Source organism: Nesoenas mayeri (assembly GCF_963082525.1).
Source record: "Nesoenas mayeri genome assembly, chromosome: 9".
NCBI classification, from domain to species: Eukaryota; Metazoa; Chordata; class Aves; order Columbiformes; family Columbidae; genus Nesoenas; species Nesoenas mayeri.
Genome location: NC_137557.1, coordinates 1,779,034 through 1,802,432, shown reverse-complemented (window position 1 = coordinate 1,802,432; position 23,399 = coordinate 1,779,034). Strand labels below are relative to the sequence as shown.

The 23,399-nt window shown below is 41.9% G+C and overlaps 1 protein-coding gene across 3 annotated transcripts in view; it reads right to left on the bottom strand.

Annotated features, from left to right (window-relative positions):
* RSRC1 (arginine and serine rich coiled-coil 1) overlaps nt 1-23,399 on the bottom strand; it is a 128,963-nt gene that overhangs the window by 75,335 nt on the left and 30,229 nt on the right. For all 3 annotated transcript variants that reach the window (XM_080349938.1, XM_080349940.1, XM_080349939.1), the window contains exon 4: nt 21,256-21,426. In XM_080349938.1, the coding sequence (XP_080206064.1) occupies nt 21,256-21,426 (171 nt within the window). The remainder of the gene's footprint in view (nt 1-21,255; nt 21,427-23,399) is intronic.

Sequence of the window (23,399 nt, the reverse complement as noted above, 5' to 3'; positions counted from 1 at the left end):
ATCATAAAAATCTGATATTAGTTCATTAAGTTAAGGTTGCATTGTAAAGACAAGCGCTCCGGTAGCCAATACTCTACACTGACCATTTACATATTCTAGAGTTACTTTAGAAACAAATCACTACATCTCTTCTTCCTTTAAATCCCCATAGATGTCAGTTCACAGAACACAGTTAATACCTATAGTTAATGTCTCAACGGAGTTAAGCATATCCAGGGTCAGGTCTGTTACCCATAACCAATGCCAGCAAGAACACTTTCAATACCCTTTTATATATATATATATATGTATATATGTGTGCATATATACATATATATATATATCTTCTTTAAATAAAAATACCTAACTTTTTCCATACACCCCTGGTGCAAACGCTCCTTTACAGCGACAGTTTGTTGGATGAGGAACCTGAACACAAGTTTGGTTTGGTTCTGTGCGCTTCACAAGTTCCTTTGGAGCTTCGAAACAGAGAGATGGTCTTATAATTAAAAAACTACTGTAACAAACCCCAAAACTATAAGCCTGCGTTCACGTAGCATTAGAACACGGTCATTTTTGCTGCTCCCGCTTCCCAAAAAGTAAGAATATCAAATCAAAATGAGTCGAAAGCTCACACGCTTTGGAAGGACCTTGAAAGAGCACAAGATGTTGCATTTCGACCGGGAATTAAAAGCAAGTGGACAGCTGGATTTCAAATGGCAGGTCGGGGATTTAGGTGCAACTAATACAGTCCAGAACAACATAGAAGTTTGGGATGCGGCTCCTTCCAAGCGCAGACATTTGGAGTAGAAAGCGAGGACAAGCAGATCTTGGGGCAAGGCGGGTATTTGTTTGCGGCATCCACAGCGATGAATTCCCGCAGCTCAGATGAAAGCCCAGGATGGCTCGCCAGTCCGAGGACACACGTGTTTTAAGGCAAAAAGAGTGAGAAAAGGCAGTTTCCCATTGCAGATGTTCCTGAAGGCGTGTGCCGAGTCACACAAAGTGCCGCTTTCCTGACGTTCCACCCCCTGAAACCTCCTGCTTTTTTAGGCATCACTGTTGGAGGGATAGAAACCCAATTTGTCCATGCTCTTCCACTGCTCCTCTTCGCACCCCTGTGGTTTCGTTCCTCTACGTTCTTTCATCTGGCCTGACTTCATCTCCCTAAGAAACGCAGGAGCACGCTTGGAATACACTCTCAATGTTTCCATTTTGTTTAAATGCCAGACAAGCACAGGTTTTCATTCCTACGCAAAGTAAACAACTTTCCATCTTCTGAAAAAAAATAGATGTACTTGACCTCAGAATATTTTGTTTCTCCTCAAGGACTTGGCTAACATGGCTCGGCGTGTTTCTTGTCTTGAGTTTCAGGTTGTATTTCGCAATTAAACAGTTTTGTTCCTATCACAACCTACTGAAGCCCTAAGGAAAAGCTTTGGCAGTCTCTCTGTTTCTATAGGAGTCTTTCCAAGCGGTCAGAGCGTTTGCTGAGGGGTGGGAGAAGCTCAGAAGATTCTCGGAATGCATCTTATCCTACGTGACTCCAGAGTTTCTGAGCCGTTTCTCAATATCTTGAGGTTGACGAGTTATGGAGAGCGTCGCTAAGATTCTCTTATTTAAGCAGAAGACTCCAAATTTCTTCTAAAAGGTTATTTTGTTATATTCCAGTTGAATTTTGAAAACATGTTCAATATGGAAAAGGTTTCTCTGAAGTCTGAGTTTCGGCAAGGAAGAATATTGTATCTTCTACTAAAAGTTTCCATGTTGGGTTGTGTGGCAAGAGAAATATATAACATTTTAAAAGGCACAGCATAAGTTGTTCAGACTTGATAGGAAATGAAGGGCAAGGAATAATACTTCATCAAAATAGACAAAAATTGATTGCAAATCTCAAACGTATCTGAACAAACCCCAGCCCAACAGCGACAAAAATAACCTAGAAGTGCCTTAAAGTTAACGGCAAGGTAAACAAACAAACTAAGAGGTAATTGAAGCTCATGAAGAACATGATTTGGAAGACGAGAAGATCAGAGATCACTAAATGGGTCCCATTTACAGCAATTCTTACTTCAGCACCTTCGTTTGCACAGCATTCAGCCCAAAACCCCGCTGGTTACCTCCCTGCTAACACAGCGCCGGAGCCTGAAGAAGCACTTTTCAATGGAGTGTATCTTGATGATAATATTTTAATACCCAGCAATAAAGACCTTCGAAGTTGTCAAAAACATCTGTCTCGCACAGACCCAGTCACAGCGGGTTTGTACCTAATCCGGCCGCACCGACCGCAGAGAACGGGCTCCTTGCCTTCAACGGGCTGAGTTCTCTTGATTCCAAGGGCAATTAACACTCTGCTAATTCACCAGCACCACTGGACAATGAACACTAACGGGTCCGCACCTTGCTTATTTGTTATTCCTTTCTCCAGCATTGGGAATGGCCTCTGACTATATAATTCCCCAGTCTGGTGTTATTTGAGAACGTCAATCGCTGCTAAAATTGCTTTTGGTCTTGTGCTTATTCCACATCTACTTCTCAAACACTTGAGAAGCACCAGATGTGTTGAAAACAACGATACTGTCTGGAACTTGACGTCCAAAACATTCTGGCGAGTTAAGTGAACAAGAAAAGGTCTCTGAGTTCCAGTAAATCATAACTTGTGGTTTTGTAGAAAATTTTACGTCCTAAATTAAATATTGAGTGTCAGTCTGTGAACTTCATGCTGATTAAGCTGCACCAAAGCCTCATTAAGACCTCACACTCTTCATATGTTCTTTAGTTAAGTCCAGTGTTTTTACCAAATCACATTGGTCTTATTCATTTAACTCTCCAAAACCTTTGCTTTCGTTAATAAGCTTTTAACCATTTACTCCCACCAAAGACAAACATCATCTATTTTACTTGGCATTTCTCATACCCAGCACATTGCAGAGAAAGTCTCCGGTGAAAAGGGAGCGGAGTTCTGGCTTTGCAAGGGGAACAAAGTGCCAAGAAGCGGCCAAAGTCTAGACCAGAAATCTTGCTAAGCATTTTGTATTTTGGCATGAAATTAAAATAATCAGTATTGCGCGCTACTGATTTACCACCAAGTGGAGTGAAAATACAAGAAAAGACAAGAATATAAAACATGTCTCGTTCTACAGCCAAGATTTCCCTCAAAGGTTCTTTTTCTAACATGAAGCCAAAAGTTTCCTGAAAATATAAGTACCATAAATGAGGAAACTTGGATCTTAAACACTCTGGAGCTTGAAGATTAAAACCAGCAGTTCCTGTTGCACCTGCAAATGTGAGAGGTAAAGCGAGACATGCTGCAAAACCAACTGGTGACCAAAGCGGCACGAGATCCTTCAACAGCCGCGGTTCCCAGAGGATTCATGGACCATATAGATGATCGATCAATGACCGAGCGAGCGCTTCTTCTAGCCTGAAAACCACAGCAGATATCCAACAATCACCTCGAGTTACAAACCGAACGACTCGGAGTCACATCCCAAAGCCTCCTGTTAGCTCTGAGCAGCACGGTTCTCTGGGGAAACAAGTCGGAGTGAGGCACCTATTTGTCCATAAAATTCACCTCAATCCATATATTTGTAGCTGTACCCGTTTCAGTTCACCTCCGTTAATGTCATTAAGACGGGAGGCATGTGGAACCTCCACAGACTTTGCGTCCACACAAGAGCCCAAGCTCTGCAATGGGGGTTTTATGGGACCACGCGTCCCCTCCGGCACTCGCCTACCTGGCCGCTCACTAAGAACCTCCTGAACCATCACGGCCCGATGCTGGTTTACATTACAATGTTAATATTTACAGCAAAGCAAGGCAGCGGGTTTGGGGTTGGTCGTCCTTGTGTGTAAATCAAGGGGTTTGTTCTTTCAAAGGAACGCAGACACTAGAACAACCTCTCCACTAACAGAAAATGTTGCCTCTCTATGCTGCCACCAGAACTAAGAATTTATTGTAATACTATTCATATTTAACTTATTCCACTCTTTAAGAAATGCACTGTAGACAGTCATAATGATATTAAATGGAATAACATGAATACTTTGCCAACTACTATTGGAAGACCATGGTAGCGAACATTGGAGTATCCACGCTCTGAACGAGATTCAAGTCAGGCTTAGGAAAAGAGAATATAACAAATGCAGAATACTAAATGGCTGTGCAGACCGGGGGACTGATCTACAGAAACTGCATATTGATATTAATTTAAAAAAAAATACCTAGTATCTTGGCTCTTTTCCTAGATTTTCAGTTTTGGCTGAAAGTTTTAATTGGAATATACAAAATTACTATGTCTTGCAAAGAAGCGCGAGAAACCGGTGTCCCCAGGAACGGGGACTGGAACCGGTCCAAGCAATCAAACACACTCGTTAAACAATGGTCAGGACCGAGCGGCCCTTCACACAATGGTGCCACAGGATCAGCCGCCTGCTTAACTTGCTGCTCAAGCGAGATATTAGAAAGTTATGGGCACATTGCGCATAGTAATTTTCAGGCACATAAAACAGGCCAGGATGCTGTTCTAACAATGTAAGTAAGCTATACATATATATATATATATATATCTCTTTCCTCTGGTCATTGTGGTTTTCCACCACCAAGGTCAGAACTCCCATGGGCAACTGTCACCCCAGTACCAACAACCGCTAAAGAAACTGGAAGAATCAACTGAAGACATTTTAACAGAAATCTGAAAACCCAGCACCTACACACAATAGTAGGAAAAACAGTTTCATTAGCTACGTGTGATTTCTTGCCCAGAAGGAAATCTGGCATAACCAGCAGCTAGAATGTTCAAACTGTATATGAGATGGGTAAAACCATTTCAGCCCTGGAGAAAAGTTCTGCCTGGTATCTCAGATTGAAGACGGAGTCTTTTCCTTGTACATCTGCAGTGACAGAAATTGCACAAACCAACAGAGAAAACACCTGTAAAAGCGCCCGATCTTTGTACATACGTCACAGCCCACAATGTGATTCTTGGGACACTACAAAAGCACAGGGAAAATAAAATGTATATAATAAATTGGTCATCTTAAAGGCTTTGGTTTTCTATGTGTGGCACTGCTGTCATTCACAGCTCCGGTAACAAGGAAGGCTGAAATCAGCACTCCGGAGCTTCTCCACCATTGCAGGAGATGCGATTGTTGAATGACAAAAAGCCAAGTGCTGAGAAATAGCTGAGAATACCACAATAGCCCAGCACCAGGTAGATATATTGTTTTTAAAAATTAAAATATAGACCCCAAAGTCACAGCCGAGGGAATTCACCATCTCTTGAATGTGGAATTGATCTGAATGCAATTACTTTACCCTTTTTAGCTCCATTTGACTTTGAACTAAAGATCAATTAGTGCACAAACACAACACTGCAAGATCTGTTCACTCCACAAAAGATCTAAAGTGAATTTATTGGCCTTCCTTGAGCAGCGTTTGGCAATCACAGATATCACACGTGGAAGCCGAACTTCGTTTTCTGCTGGTCACTTAAACCCTTAATACTCACGATAAACTCTCTCGGTCTGAGTTTTAAACCCCTTAAATTAGCAAACAAGACATCACACAATATACGTCACAAGCAAAGGTCTTCTCTGAAAAGCTGGGACCTTCAAGTACTTCAGCTGCGGAACGAGCCGTTGAGCCATGGCCAATATAAGCTAATTTGAATAATCAATATGACAACCTTATTTTTCTAATGCAAACAGGATTGATACAGTAAGGTGTCTCACTGCCACATCACAGTCATGGCCTCTTTTAACCCCTAATTAGATTTAGGCGATTATCCCTGCTCTTCCTTACAAGTGTACAGCCCGGATAAGAGATGACAAAAGCTATCTGCCACTTGCTCTGCCTTTGCAGACTGCAGGTTATGCGGGGAGATACAGGGCGAGATCAGCAAACAATTGTTATTCATATCACCGACAGTTTTCAGATAGTCACAGTTCCGCAGCCGCGCTCGGTGCATTAGGTAAATGCAAAACGCTTAAGAACGTCGGGGTTACACAGATGGAAATTCAAGGTGATGCGAGGGAGTTGTGTTTAATTCAGACTGGCTCTCACAAAGCAAACTATCCAGCAGCGCTTCTCTTGCTCGGACGGGAAACACTGACTTTCCAATAGATTTGTGTTCGTTGTTCTTTGCGTGTAACGCCGAGTATTTTACACGGCTGTTCCTAAAAATCAAACTTAGAAACAGCAATCCCAATAGAATTACATAGCTAAACAAAGTCCTAACAGACAGAGAAGATCTATTACAGAAATGTAATCACATTTCATTTACAAGAACTCTTATCTCAAGCACTTAAACATAAAATTTAAACAGTTTTCCATTTTATTGTACGCAGTATTTGAGCTAATAAGATATAAAAGTCTAATCATGTTAGCAACATTTCTATTGCATTACATAAACACAGCGCTCGATTAAAGGCAGACCAGGAGAAAGCGAGCACCATGTTGCATATAAAACTAAACACTTGGTTTCTGGCGGCAGAATGAGCAGCGCTGGTATCACGTGTGAAAACCCTCACGCTCAAATTAGATCATATGTTCACAAAATGTCTATTCCCATACTGACTTAAAAACAAGTATTTCCATACGTATTATCCATATGTGAATGTGTTTAGCACGCTTTTGTAACCAGAAAAGTATTCCTCTCTAGTATGTTTTTACTAGCGGGCAATGCGATCACAGAACCGGCTCATTTATCCGAGTCATGTGCAACTCGCTCACGATTGAAGTAAAATGTTCACAACTGTTTAAAAAAAGCCATTTGGATAGAAAAATCCATGAAAGGTGATATATTTTTTTAAACACTGTATATACGGTGATCAAACCCCCCTTATCAGCAATGCTATATTCGAGATAAACCAGACTATGATGTTGCTGCTCGGGGTTTATTTCCCATTGAGGAATCCGGGCTACCCGTCCGGTTTGCTGCCCGCAGCAGGACGCCGTCTTCTCCTCGGTCACCCCACCAAGAAGCTAGTGGACATCAAAGAAACCAGACATCGTGGGGACCTCCATTAGGCAGCAAAACCAACATTCACCCTAGATTTCACCTACGCACTAAGGCTTTTTACTTGAGACTAATACTCATATCCACACCTTTCGATGACCTGTTATTTTAACTCATTTTTCTTCATAAAGGTTAAAGATATGGTCACCTTGGAACTGTACTATTTAATGCTCTGAGTGGCAATGCAGAAGCTATGGATGCTCCTGAAGCGTGACCCTACCTACGGTTCCGGACACTTCTCTTTCTCTGTAAAAACAAAACAAAACAGTTTAACTATTTCTTTATGGGTTTTTTTTCCCCCACTATTTTAGGGGATCTCTAAAGGGAACAGTGCAGAAAAAGTTGCAAAGTAGAATCATAGAATCATTTTGGTGGGAAGAGACCCTCAAGATCATGGAGTCCAACTGTTCCCCCAGCCCTGTCACTGCCCCATGTCCCTGAGAACCTCATGTCCGTCTGTCCAGCCCTCCAGGGATATTGACTCCAGCACTGCCCTGGGCAGCCTGTTCCAATGCCCCACAGCCCTTTGGGGAAGAAATTGTTCCTAAATCCAACCTCAACCTCCCCTGGCGCAACTTGAGGCCGTTTCCTCTGCTCCTGGCGCTTGTTCCTGGGGAGCAGAGCCCGACCCCCCTGGCTCCAAGCTCCTTTCAGGCAGTTCAGAGATCAGAAGGTCTCCCCTCAGCTCCTGTTCTCCAGCTGAACCCGCAGGTCCCTCAGCCGCTCCCCACAGGATCCTCCATCCACCATCCCGTGACACACACATATCACAACTGCTTCATATAAACCCATTTCAAACCACTTCACATTTCAAGATCCAGAGCAAGTTTGATAAGCTTGAGATAGGCGACGCTTTCTGGAGGGAGGCGAAAAGGGGCCACAAGGGATATCACATACGGTGACGGTATCAAGGAAAGTGGGAATGTCCCTTTCAACCTTTTTTGACATTTTTCAGTTTTCTAATGCTGACCTAATATAACTTCAATATCTAACTTCATTAAAAATGTATTAGCAGCCGTTGAGGCCTTCGCTGGACTGAACAACGTGACCGTCTTCAGAAACGCTTGCAAACCCACGCGCTGCAGCCTCCGCTGGGCAGAGTCGATCTATTGCTCCACTTAATTCTCGCACTCTCAGCCTTAGATCAGTGACAATTTCACGTTAAACTTATCAAAACCTACGAAAGCCTGTCAGAAGAAAACATAAGGAAGGCGAGAAGCATAAACTAAAAGCAAGGCATTTACATTATACAAATATATTATTTAAACAGCACAGAGTATAATTTTCGAAAACAATAACCACAAGTGTATAAAATTTCATGCATTTAACACCTGGATCTAAACATCCAACATCACTTCACTGAGTTATTATAGCCTAAATGCTTAAAAAATAGAAGGGAAAACACAGCAAACATTAAAATAGAAAAAGAAATCAGTTACTTATGGAGAGCCAAGAAGATAAGTAGACGGAGCACAGAATCTCCCGTTCCTGTGTTCTCTGCTGCTTTCCTTCCCCATGGAAAATAAATGAAAGCTGAACTGCACGGCAAGGAAAAGTGGCCAAACGGCTTAAATGCAGCACTGAGAGCTAAAATATGTCAGGCCAGCCTTGTAAAAAACAACTGAGACGAGTTGGTGGGAAGAGAAACACATTTTAAAGCTCAACATCCTGCAATATGAACATTCACCATAACTCTTTTGTGATTTTTTTCCATTTATAAATTGTGCTTTCATCTGTTCTTTATTGAAAATAAGCAAGCAAAACCCTCAATCTTTGCAATTAATATTGGTAGGGCTGTTTCTCGAGAGGAGAGATCTATTTTATAAGCATAATGGAAATGGCTTTCAACAAGCTCTGGGGCCTCAAGCTTGTTTTGGTTTTTTAAACAAATTAATTGGTGGATGTTAATCTTTTGTCCTTCTCTATACAAAACACATCCTGACCTTTTAAATAAGATTTAGTGTCTTCCACTCCATCTAAGCCCCAACCTTCTCTCCATCTTCCTGCTGACTTACAGAGGATCTGCCATACATTAACTCCCAGTAGAAACCAACGCTGCGACATGAGCTAAAACTTCATACAGAGATTGTGCCATAGGAGGTTCTTTATTGTTTAACATGGCCAGAAAACAGGTTTTTACTTTCACATCAGCATTCCTAACAACTCATTAATTAAGGAATTGCACACCTGCGACTGGCGGACTGGTCTCTGCTACAGCACAGAAATCAACATTAGTTTTGTGAAGAATAACACCCGGGTTCTTTTACACACGATTGCTCAGGTTCCTCCTGGATGATGTAGAGGATAAATATGGGTAGTGGCTGGAACCACATACTGCCAATTTGCTAATTAAAAAGACTCGTGAAGCCTTCTCAGCCCTCCTGCCCTGCAGAGGAATAGGCAGCGTTCCCCACCGCACTCTGCTCAGCACTTTGCTATAAATCCATTGTGTGTATGTTTTGAATATTTTTCAAAGCACAGAGCGATGCCCACCTGCCAGGAATCAATGCGAAAACCCCCTTTTCCCTCTTTGACACAGCATGATCCCATTAAGCAGCCTCAAAAGATTCTGATCTGAGCGGCGAAGTCAGACCTTCCTGATCAATTCCTTAATCCATTTGGAGAGAGAATGGGCTGATCTGGCTTTTTCGATTGCAGGCTGGGAAAAAAAATCATTGCCAACGTAATTCACCATTAAATGGGCCTTGTCTTACAAGAACTTCAGCTGCGGGAAGCGGAGCAAGCGGGAATCCATGGAATCCCCAGCACATTCCATGTGTCTCCTCTGGGTCCCCCATTTCTACCTGAAAGTCACTCGAAGCATCTGCCAGGCTTGGCCTTCAGGGATCTTTGAAGATGTTGTTTTTAACACTACAAACCACGTAAATATTGACGCCTGAGGTAGAAATGATTCCCAGAAAAACCTCAATTCATTAGGTTAGTGCTGGAGTCGCCATAATCTATGAAAAAAGGGAATAAACCCCTTGATGCTCAAGCGATGCCACAAGAAAACGTGGTGCGGGCTGGAGATGTTAATACTACACTCATTTTGTTGGTGGATTCTGCTACAAAACTGAGTTTTATTCCAAAATTGGATAAGGTGCGGTGAACAGAGACACGAACAGCTTGTGTACCTGCTGTATTCTGAATTCTTATGGAAACCAGACGCGGAAATTCAGCAGATACGCTCAAAAATGGAAGGTTTGGGTTGAGCCGCCTTCTCCACAGGGAGATCTGAGAACTTCCCGCTTCTGGGGAAAATTCTGCTAAGGAAATGGTGTTGATGGAGAAAAACACGCTCTACTCGCTCCCTCGGCAGAACCGCCCGTGTTTCAGGCCCTTTCCAACCTGGAGTAGCTGCTGCTCGGTGCCGTCATCTCCGACGGGCAAATGATGACACTGAATGAAGGAAATAGGCAAATGTTTGAGCGCTCCAGGCTTGTTTGCAGGAAAGAAGAAGCAATCACGCAAAGGAATAGCATTAAAAATAAAAAGGTTTGAACTACAATGTTAATTTGTAACCTTGAGGCCTCTTTAGTACCACAGACTTAACACAAAATGGACCAAAAGCTCTGCATTGAACCAAAAAATACTCTGTGGAATGACAGCATTTGTTTACTTACAGATTCACCCGCATTTTTAGTTTTTTCCTCTATTTAATAACAATGGCTAAAACGTTTCTAGTAACAAAAAGACCGACCAGACCTCCAAAGGCGACTCTTGTCTGCACCCCCAGCGCGGGGACACCGAAGGGAAGGACGGAGAAGAGACATTAAGGTTCCAAATCTGCCTTCATTTAACAATTTACATTGCTTATGTTTTTCTTTATGCAAAAAAAAATCAAGGTTTGAAATTCAATTCTGCTTTAGATCACCGTGTATTTTGGATTGTTTTGTCGCTGTTGTTGCCTCTGGTCTGTTTTTTACCTAAATGATTGCAGGGGACTCGTCGGCTTCAGTCCGTGGGTCCGCGGTTGGGCGATTACTGTATCTCTGCGGTTCAGTGGCTGCAGGGTGTCTGAGCGCCACTCCAACTACTTAAACCCAGTAAAGAGATTACAGCTCACACTAACGGGATTTTCACAGCTCCGTATCATTCGGTTGGGATTCCTCATGCACAGATTAAGAGAGGCCATTAAAACAATAGTCAGCTGCTCTCAAAGTGCAAGGTGTCTCAGTAAAATAATCATCATAAAAACCCCTGCGTGTTGCCATCCGGAGTGTGTGTTTGTACATGCGGGCAAATGAAACGCTTTCCAAAAGAATACTCTGCATTTAAGGAATTATTCAGTTTAAAAACCCAAGATAATGCAAATTATATCGTTATAAAAGGACAATCGTGGTGGTTGGCAGTTTTAAGGACTGGATAGTTTTGAAAATTTTAAACAGCTTAAAAGAATGTGTGTCTTTGAAGATACAGCCTTCAAATGCATTCCAAAACCTACTTCTGTAAATAGGGAGAAATATAATTCCCTCAACATAGCACATTAATTTAGCAGGGAAGCTAATTTACCAAGCATCACTGACTGACAGTCCGAACCACAGAACTTGAGCACAGAATGGGTATTTTTCTACTTAGTACAAAAAGTACTTAGTGAGTGAAAATGAAACGGTTATTCGGCAGGTTCTCTGACATCTTCTGCTCAGTCGTGCTCAACACTCACCCACATGGACCCTGCTGGTTCTTTACAGCCCTCTGGACCATATGCTGCTCTCCGTGTCACAGTCCATTAAATAAACGGCCATCCTCTTCGGTCTTCAAAGGGGATTTTTAGCAAACAAAAAGACAAACAAGGCCAACCGAGCCCAGCCGACAAACGCAACAAATGTAGGTCAAAGACAAGTGACCCTCGAGCTGCTCCGGGCACGGGGACGGTTCTGTCCTCTGCTGGGGAAACTCTTCCTCCTCTTCCACCCATGGGCTGACGGACCAGAGGAGAAATTGTCCTCACTTGGCCCCTCGGCTGCTCCTTCTGCTTCCCAACACTGGGACATTTTTTGCCAGCAAAGCTAATTAACTCATTTGTCTAAGTATCCTTAAAATGCTCATACGTACCATCAGTGCCCCGTGTCCCGGACACTCTCATTGATCTCTCTTGTGAGTGTCTGGATGGGAATTAGTCCAAACTATTCGATTTCTTTTCCATGCAAAATTAAGAATTCTGAATTATGAAATCCGTCTGCATACAAGTGACCCCAGAGAACCACCACGAATACAAAGTGACGTCTTCAATTACCTATGAAAAGATATTGGGATCCTGCCTGCAATAACATGAGGCATTTATAATATACCACGCTACAAGCATTTTGCTATATGCAATAATCGCAAAACCACTCTAGTGCGCATTCTTCATGATAGTAACATTTAATAGGTTGTAAAGCTACGAATGAGGATGAAGAATGTGCTGTTTATACAGTTCTAGATCAGATTCCTATTAAGAGAACCGACGAGGTGGCATGAAGACCTCAGCCCTGAAAATCTCCAGAGAATGACCAGGTTTCCTGCCAAATCCATCAGCTGCTTCCACAGTTTGAGGACAAAACCCGCTCCCCGGTGGAGGCTGAAGTGAGCGGCACCCACCTGCTCCTGGCCTCACGGCTCCATTGCTCCCAAAGCAAAACTGCAAACCCTTGTAACCTGAATAATCTTCAATCGGGCACAAACGTTGCTGGAGAAAAGAAGGAAAAAATATACCAAGAGATAGAGAGGAAGGTAAAAGCAGTGAAAATAAAGCAATAAGTAGAGGGGGGTGTTTTGGTTTGCTTTTGTTTCTGGGTAAATAACTCCCTGTGACATCTTGAAGGTCCTCGCCAGCCCACTCCGCAGGAAACCAAAGCAATGGGCAAGATACCCCAGCTCAGATAAAGGAGCTCAGATAAGATTTTAGCAGCTTATTATCTGCTATTCTTCAAGGCACAAATGACTGTAATTAATAAGTACTACCAACACCTTCAAACTTGATTGCAACAACCTCTCAGCGCTGTGGCTTCACTCTCATAAAGTTCTCAGCACTTAGTCCAGCCATTGAAAATAAAAACACTCAGATCAAGGACAGATTTATTTTCCCCTCTGACAAAAGAACAAAGAAAACTCCACTGCAAGTGCTCCCAGGGTTTGCCAACATGGGACTGGCTGGAGTCGTTTGGCTTCAGCACTCAAAACACATTCTCTAATTTTAAATAGATTTCTACATATGCGGAGTCTAATGTTCTTCAACAGGGCATTGTCACTACGGACACTGTTCATTCCACCTCAGACAAGGGTCTGTTATAACTTTACTATAAGCACCTACTCTAGGATGCGTATAACCCACCAACCACCATATGCTGAAGGTTGAAACACGGCATGAAACGTTCCAGCCCAGAGCGATTCTCATTTATTCTTCTCTGGATCAAAACTTTGTAAAGTACGCTATTTTTTCTTTAGAACCCTGAAACTGCAAAATAAACCCAATGTGCTTTTGTTATATTACCCTCATTAGCCTCTTTAAAATAAGTTCTAAAGACAATCCAAATAATTCAAGATAACTGATGAATTAGAGACCCAGAGCAGTGCAAATTAAACAAGTGCCGTAGCACCCTGAGCATCAATTTCTATTTGCACGTTTCTGCGACTTGCTAAATGTATTTTGTCATGTAAGGTTTTAAAGAAAAGGTCTTAGAGCAACAAAATCAGGCTCAGTGTGACAAAATCCCATTTGTAAGTGAATAGAGATGATTGAACACAAATACCTTAGGCCAACAACTACAGAGATTATGTTTTGGAACTGGCGTGTGCATAATTGGATCAGATAAACACCCACATGTGACAGATTTCGAGAGCCACCTCTTGTCACCACGGCCAGTATGGGAAGTGATAAGCTACTCGTCCTCCTCATTGTCCGACCGATTAACGAACACGCTGCACCCCGAGGAATTGTCCCCGATCTCAATTTAAGGCTGACGATTGCTGAGTCTGTGTTAGACCTGACGAAGGCTTCAGGTCTTTAAAAATACGCCTATTTCCCCTACTTAAACCTGTTGTTCTAAGAGAAATATATGATTTTTCCCAGCCAACGCTGCTTCTCGTATAACCTCAAACCCCCAGAGAAGTGGCAAACCCTTTGATTACAGGCTGCAAAGTTGCTTTTACAATGGAAGTGCTCCAAACCAAAAACACATCAATGGAAGAACGAAGTATGAATAACCAATCATGCCTTACTCTAATATGTTATCAATTAAATATGGTACCTCATCTATTTTTGTCATTAAAAAGGTGGCTTAGACTGCAAAGGTTACCCTAGTAACTCCTAAATTTCTCAGCAAATAGTCTTGAAGGCAAGAGTTGATATGCACGGAGCTATCAAAAACCTTAGTCTATTAGTCCCTCCTATTAAGCCAGCGTTTAATTTACAAGGGCTACCCCAGCCTGTCACTACGGGACCGTAATAAACTGTGTGAAAACCAATGAACAAATGAAAATAAACACGTTCGCGTGCTCTGCCGAAGCAAAGTTTCTCAGAATAAACGACGTTAAGATCCGTTTCCTTGTTAATTAAAAGCCAAGTTGTTCGGCGTAACCCAGGCCCAAGACGCGCCGGCGGGACCTGCCTCCCAATCAAACACTTACCCTTCGCCACCGGTGAAAGGCAACGACGTCTCTTTACAACGCCTCGTCTTTTCCAATAAATTTTGCATGAAAACGTGTTAGCCGAGCACAAAGTTGCCTGCTGTCACATTGGAAGAACGATAAATGTTTAATGAAAACAACACCACACAGCTTGGTGTCAGACAACAGCGATCACACAGCCCGCCTTTGATCTCAACAGACACTTTAAAGGAGCTCTGAGTGCGCTTTGCACCACACAACTCCATAACCTATATGCAAATGGGAGCAAATTACCATCAATGACTTCCTACTGCCTGGCGTGGAAAGAGGGGGGAAATACAACTATGAGGAGCTCCAGGAGTGTCTGAGTGCTGGCAAACACCGCCGAGTCCAATATTCCCAATTTGCTTCTCGCATCTCCTGCCAAGCACCAAAAATCGCGACATTTGTCACCCAAAGAGCATCCGCGGAACCCACGGGGCACGGAAAACATGGCTGAAAAGGTGCCCGGGACAGAGGGACCTCGGCAGGTGTTGGAATGGGGGACACACGGAATGAAAAGGGAGGACTGTGTTTGCAAACCAAACTTTTCAGCTCTGTCAAAGTATTTGAGAAGCTGTGAAATGGTTGATGCGCAAATGTAGCGACAGCGTTATCAAGCAGCAGAAATTAAAAGGGTGGTTGGGTTTGATGACCGGCACAGCACCTTTTTTATATAACAACCGAGGCGCTGCTCTTCATTTACTTCATTAAAAACTGCCCAAAACGCTTGAAAAAGGAATCCAAAATTCTGCTCAGAAAGCTGGGGTGAAACTCATACATCAAATAAAAGTTATTTAAAGGTCACAAGTTTTTAGTAGGTTTTTCCCCCCAGTTCAACAATGAACAACAATCCATATGAAAAGCACGTCTCAGAATGCCACAACTTGCCTGGTTTTAAGCGAATCAACACTTCAATCATCAAAATTCAACAGCACACACGTCCAGGTCAGTGAAGACGTGTAGCAAGTTGTTTTCAAACAAGAGCATTTTTAGAAGCATAAATAGAAGATGAATATGACGCTTTGATTAGCAAAAAAAATTAGTGGGAAAATATTGTAGTGGTACAATGATGTGTTTTAAGTAAATCAGGACCAAAATCCAACTGGGACCCACGTGGCCATTTCAGTGAATCCTTGAGACTACAGAGTTTTTATATGAATCTGTAGTGAAAACTTTTATAGCCCAAAATGAACTAAAATAATGGTCTGCACGGTTCAAATCCGAAACTGGAAACTATCCCTCGTTGGCATTATTGGTGATAATTAGAGTCTTGACAATAGTCTTACACTGTATTGAAATACGAGCAATCGCAAATCCTTTTGGGAATAAACTCAAGTATTACATGAAGTTACAAAAAACGATACAGCTTGTGACTCTAATTTTAATGCTAATAATTTTTACTTGCGTTACGCTACAATGTTCTATTTGGTACTGATATCGGGGACCGGAGAACTCTGCCGTACCGCAACACGAGATGGTCATGGTTTGTAGATCTATATTGCAAAAGAATCTGCGAGTGTATTGAAAAGGGGGGAATTGAAGAGAAGCTGCTAAATTAATGCACACTGTGATTAAGTTATAAAAGATGTAGCCATCATTAACCAATCAACGTGATCAATGCTTTCTGACCACCTGCAAAACCAGGGGATACTTCTCAAGTTTTGGATCCTTCTGCACAAGAGGAGACAGAAGATGAAGTTTAGAAGCAGAGTGCTTAGCTTGTATTTAACTAATAATTAATAGATGTAAGTAAGAAATGAAACAATTACAACTAACATCATCAATTATTTCTTAGTATAGATATCTGTCAATTGTAATGCATATGTAACCATTATGTGAATACAAGCAATATAAGAGCATCGAGCCTTTGGAGCGCTTGTGGAGGATGATCCCCAGAGCTCCCCAGCGCTGATCAAATAAAGAATGATGTTTAACAGTATAATTAACTCCGCTGTTTGGTTTATTTCTCCGTTTCAGCACTTGGTGACACGCTGAATATGTCACTCATGATTATTTTTAGAAATACTAAAAATATGTGGATTTCCCAGATTTAATATACCTTAGAAGAACACTTGTTAGCAATAGTTACTAATGCTGTTATATTTAAGTTATCACAGAAAACACCTCATATGTATACAAGACCAAAGCGCACTGCTGGTACGCTCATTAATCAGCTGCCTTACGACATTTCAAAAACAATACCTCACAATCTACAGAGGTCACTGATGTCCAAGACTTGGGATATGTGCAGCTAATACTATATTAACAGTTCCTATAGATACACTAAAGAACAGCTTTCAAACCCCACAGCGGGATGAAGCTCTGAAGCCAAAGACACATGGGAGGGGCAGAATCTCAGTGTCTGGGACTGGCTGGAATGTGGCTTCAGTCTTACCCAGGGGAATGCCAGAATAAAGCCACACGTGTCCATGCCATTGGTGTGTGAGGAAAAGCACATTAAGGTTGGGTCACCTTGGGGAGCAATGGAACAGGAGCCCAAGTGCAGCCACAGACCCCGGCAAGAAAACCAGAGCTGAACCCGGAGCCTCTTCCAGCGACACCTTCCTGCAGAGCTCAGCTAATAACAACATGTTGTAACAGGAGAAATCTGTTTTGCTTACCTGTACGCTTGTCTTTTTAAATACAGCACTTTCAATTAATTAGAATTTGAATGCTAATCCAGACTGTACCCAGTGCCTTGTTTTCCCATTTTCCAGAACACTTTTCAATAGGAAGAGAGGATCCTGTAACCAAACCCTACTGTCCTTGGTTCAAATCTTGTTTTTACACTTTGTTTCTCTCTAGAAATGAGTGTGATTCAGCTTTACCAACAAGATATAAATAAAATCAGATTGCTAGGACAAAGCACATTACACTCTCAGGAGAACTATCACTAATTTTCCCATCAATAATCAAAATGAAACAGCAAGGGTCTATTGTCAGGACTGCAACTCCCTTCTTGATAAGCCATTAGAAACCAAACCCAACCTGTCCCCTTCCGTTGATGGAGAGACAAAACCAACACTTTAATAAATTACCAGACTAAAACTAGACACCAGATGTCCACTACACATGATAAAGTTCTGCAGAGTTAACAGACAAGGATAATGCATCACAAACTCTATCTTGTGCCTTATTTTATCAATTCCGTTTTATTCATAATAAAGCAGTAGATATAGAGTTTTCTGTCCTGGGAATGGGAAAGCCAAGCACATGTGTGCTAATTACAGAGTAGGGGCACTGGTGGAGCAACGAGTAACGGTCCAAAGCAATAATGCAGTCAGGGGTCACAACTAGAGAGCAATATTGTTATTACAGACACAGAAATACGATTTAAAACTTGGCCTGGGAGACTGGATAAACAGAAAAGGCTGCAAGGCCAAGCAAGTGCTTTTACTTTAGAAATGCTGGCAAGACTTATTCAGAAAAAGCCATACTGCTTATTGATTTTTATATATATTCTTCCAGGCAATAAAGCTCCATCTCCCGTGTGCTGCAACAGAAATACAAAACAATTAAAAACAAAAGTGGGGAATAGGGTCTGAACAAGCACTGTGAGATCAGGAGACCAAAGCAGCAAAGCCAGCGGGTCAGCTCAGGTCGCTTGCAACACGCAAAGAAAATCAGCAGTGCTGTGGTGGCTGAATGCAAACTAGTTCACAACATTGCTTGCTACTTGCTTGTCATCAGCTTTGTTTTGCAAGGAGTTTCCACTGGAAACTAAATAATCCTGATTTAAAACAAACAACGGTATTTCAGGTTATAAATATTTCGGGTGCGCTGCTGTAGCACAAAAGTATCACAAAGTTTGATAAGCTGCTGTTAGCACCAGGTTTTTCACCAAGTACTGTGGGATGCTGTAACGAGCTTCCCAACCCAAACTCAAAGCAGCTGTTACCACAACCTCCCTCTACACAAGCGGTATATTCCTTAAAGCATTGCAGACTGTATGGGCAGAAGAGTTGAGCTGTTTCGGTGGGACTGTCGCAGCGCCTGTCTCTGCAGAACAGCCGACGCTTCTCCAACAGAGCACAGCCAGCCACAAACCACCTCTTGCAACCCAACTCCTCCTTGTTTAGATAGAAACAAACATATATCTAGATGCTTCCCTTGGAAATGAGCATCACGAGAAAGGAAACCGTCCATTGGATCTCCCTGCTGGTGTAAAAAGCTAAAACGCCAGAAGCCAACAGCCTGACAGCGGCCAAACGTTCCTGCAGTTTGTGTGCCACCATCCTCCCTCCTATACATCTATAGGCTAAGTAAGGACAGGTGGGCTTCCTTGGCTTTTCTTCCCCATACTTTTCACCCCGAAAGAAAATAAATGCCTAAGTAAATGATACAGAGGAAGAAAGCTGAGAACTCGGGAGGCTTGAGGAAGCCTCATGCAAAAACACAACTAGAAAACACCTTGCGTGGCTTCATTTTCCTGGAGGACATACAAGACAAACTACTGAACTCTCTCATACACATTTGGGAGGGAAAACTGTAGGTTCCCAGTTCACTCTTGCTGGGATAACAGAACGTTCCACAGACATAATGGTGCAAACGGCAATTGTACCAAAGAGCTCTGTCCTGTATTCAAACACGTTGCTCTGCAAAGCCTTTAACAAACAATAATGTGATGCTGATACAGCGTCAGTCTTCAGAGTGACAAATGACTGTAAGGCGAAAAAGCTTCTCAGACTCCTATTCTCGGTACAGATACACTTGGATCGCTATTTGATTAAACTGCAAAACAAGTCGCCCCTCCTCAGAAAAGTTTATGAAGCACAGATTCTATCAACATCACCCACGGTATATTTCATTTTGTAGTCTAATAATGCTTCAAGTAAGAAATCCCTGTGCGATCCCTACCTTGAGCTCTGAGCAAAACGAACTGATGATACAAATTGTTTCTATTATCAGTCTGTACTCTTTGTCCCAACTACCTTGGAAATGACCCAAACAGGGCATTTTGTTTTCAAATTTAGCATAAGCAATTTTGTAAGTTATCAAAATATAAAGATAAATTGCTTCCTTCCAAAAATGTCTGGGCACTCCTGTGTTCTTCCTGCAGCTCTCTCCTATTGATCCTTGTTACAGGACATCAAGTCGGGCAGGATGCTAATGGAGTGCTGCTGTACCCTCCAATGTGATTTAAGACGTGCGTCTATACAAAGTCCAGAAAACCTCTCGCACACCCAATGTTATGTGCTCAGGATGGATTCTTTTCCTACTTTCCTACTTTAATTATAAAAAATGTTTTGGCTGGAACAGCCAGGCTTGTCCTCAAGTCTTCTCAAAGTATTGAAAGATATTTGAATTTCAGGTAAAATGCATCTTTGTCAGACACACTGTGAACATCGCAGATTGCCCAAAACATCCACGACACAAAGAGACAAATGTCCCACACGGTTTAGTAAAATGAAGAAATGATCCTTTAAAATACATGGAAGATGCCACTCTTGAGGTTCCCAGCAGTCTAAGTAACCTACTGCAAATAAGAAAAGAACCCCATGCAAACAGCTGATCTTGAATATTGACATAATCAATGCTACAACCATGGACAAGCAGGTAATGATATCTGAGAGACTAAATAACTAATACCATCAAGCCATAAAAGCAGGGAGGTAATTGTGAGATGTGGCCACAAACGTGGGCGGATAATGCAGCTCCAGAAATTCACATTTTGGGTTCCAGTGGGAATCCACCCAAGGGAGATTTTGGAGGCGACACAGCAGTGTCTTCCTTGCTGAAAGCAAAAGATCAGCATCGCAGGAAATGCTGCAGGATCAAGGTGTATAAAGCAGAGGTAATTACAGAAATTGCCTTTCCTGACATCTGTGCAAACAAGATCGACGATGCGAGGCTGAGGGCGGGGTTGAAGGGCGGTTCACCCACCAGCCAAAGTGGGGGCCGGTGCCCAAACCATCCTGTGAGCCACAAATAAAGCCCCAAAAACTTCTGACAATGTACTATAGCATAGGGGGTGAACTGTAAAAATAGTCTTCAGACTCTCAATACTCCTCATTTTTCCTTAAATTGGGATTATTATGTATTGGAAAAACATTTACCTCAATCAATCGAAGAAAGCTATGTAACTTATTTGCAAATCAAGGGGAAAAAAAAGAACTGTAAATTGAACCATCCTGTAGTTTTAGTTTGAAATGTCACACGCCAGAATTTTAAAACACTAAGAATGACACTGTGGGAAACTGCAGCGGGTCTGTGGAATCCTTGACAGAAAATATGGGAGTAGAGATCAGCCTTGAAGATATTAAGATTTACCCTTGAGAAGGATGGGAGTAAAGGAGTATCCAGAGGTATGGAGATGTACCCGTGAGACAGAAGGGGATAGAAGAATAACATGGATGATAGCAAAATTAACCAATGAGATGTTAGTGCTGTAATAGTGAAAAGACACATGAACTGGTAGAGTTGTATAAAAACGCACTTGTAGCAATAAATCGCACCCTATTACTTTCATCTTGAAAGAATTTGGTCCATGTCGTTTGTCCGTCTCAACCGCGACATGACACTATCCAAAGATTTTAAATAATTTCCACTTCATTGATATTAAATAACAAATACTACAAAGCAAAGGTGAACCAACGCTAGATTGCGTCCCGTTTGTCATTCCACTCACCCGGGCTTGGTGCCGCACGTCTCCTTGTCTTTGCCCTTGCCCTTCTCTTTGCCCTTCTCCCTGTCTCTGCCTTTGCGCCGCTCTCGCTCCCGAGAGCCGCTGGGGGTTCTCCTGTGGCCGGACCTTTCGCTGCTCCCGCTGTAAGAACGTTGACGAGCTCTCGAGCGTGACCTGCACAAAATCCATAGTATTAACGTTTACCGGTCAGACACGATTCGCTGAGATTTGTTATATCATCCAATTACTTAAAACATATTTTCAAATCATTTAGTAATTTAATAGTTGTAAACAAACTGACGATTTATCAAAAGAAAAGTGAAAAAACAAAGTGTTGCTTCTACTCTGAAGGAAGAATGCAAACGAAATTAAACCACGCTAGCTAGTATTCACCCATTAATGAAGTAATTAGTATTACCAAAGTAAACTTCGGAGCTATTGGAGAAGGAAAGAAACTTTTTCTTTAACATTAAACTTAAATTGATAAAATCTCAAGAATTTCAACTCAGCAAATAACCAAATAATTCAGAGCTGCTAAGTGCTTCTATTTACATATTAAATACATTACTACTAATGACAATGTTCCAAAGTAAATAAATAAAGTGACATGTCCAAACCGCTGCCTTTAGCCTGCGGAGCTGACACTTGCACACGGCTTCTTAATAGCCTTAATATCCAATTCAGATGGGAAACACACTTTGCAGAAAGCCTATAAATAGCCTATAAATAACCCAGGCCTACAGGCCCTATAGCGCAAGAAACTGAAGACGGGTGCAAGGGTTTGTGCTGGGACACGGTTCTTGGTCACAGGTTACAGGATCCTCACTTCACAATCTCAGTATCCATTCCTCTCTAATGAATCTATGCTGTTACTGATCTCCTTGGATGAAAAAAGATCAAATATTACAATATAACTGTTTCTATATGTATTTAAAGCCACTTCTCATTATTGCTGAATTTCTTTTAGGCTATTTTCTAAATATTAATTTCTAATTTAACATGGAGCAATACATTGTTTCTACAGTAGGTGAGTAGCCATAGATAATGATTACCAAGTTTGCATTAGTCTCTATTACAACGTACATCATAAAACATCTGAAGGCACCTCATTGAAAAGTTTCATTAAGTACTGAGAGGGCTGGGGGGAAGGACACTTTTAAAACAGAATAAAAAATGTATTCAGCACCTCTTGGAGTGCAAAACTCCAAAGGCCTTTAAAGGCAAAATCACACACAAGAGATCACTCCATTTAAAAGGCAGCAACTGTTTAATAAGACTCAAGAATTGAATAAGCACAAGAAAACAGCACGTCCAGATGAAGCTATAAATCACATTTGGGAAGAATGTCGTGATGGGGTCTGGAATCCGTCCGGCGAACGTTGTGTCGCGGCCACCGAGCCCCTCGGACCAGCCCGGGGTCAGAACCCCGGCTTGTGTTTCCTCCAGCAGATGGAACCTCTTGCAACCCAATATCTATTATCGCTCACACTATTAGCACTAAGACAATAGATCAAATTACCACTTAAGCGGCGTATTACGAACCACAGAACGTCTTCTGTCGCAAAAGGGATTTTTATTATGTCATCACAAATTAAAAAGCATTAATCCATTCTTTAAGGCCTAAGGTAGAGGAAGTTTTGACCTAAAAGTGTTCTGGATGCAAGATGATCTTTCGGTTGGCAAAAACATCACTGTCCTACAGTCAGTCACTACTCAATGGATTCCCACAAACTCCACAGGTAAAAGGCAATGTCAGAAAAAACCCAAACCAACCAACCGCCCTATAACGACACAAATCACCTTCACTTGATGCAAGGGTATAGCCCTTCAAACAGAAATAACTAAAGAATCTCAAATATTAATTGCCAGAGGGCCTACTTTCTCAGCTCAAATTTGAGCATAACTTCATGTCCACCTTCCACAGGTGCAAATAACAGCAAATTCAGTTCAGATTAGCTGGATGCTCAAACCCTAGATTTCTGTTTGTTCACATTTAAGCAGGACAAATGGCAGGTATAATATATACACAGAAAAACGGCTTTTAAAAATTAAAAGTAGATTTGTTGCATCAAATTTGTCATAATGCACTTACAACAGCATTGGCAAACTGAAGAGCATTTTCTTTACAGCTGTCACTGTTCTTTCAT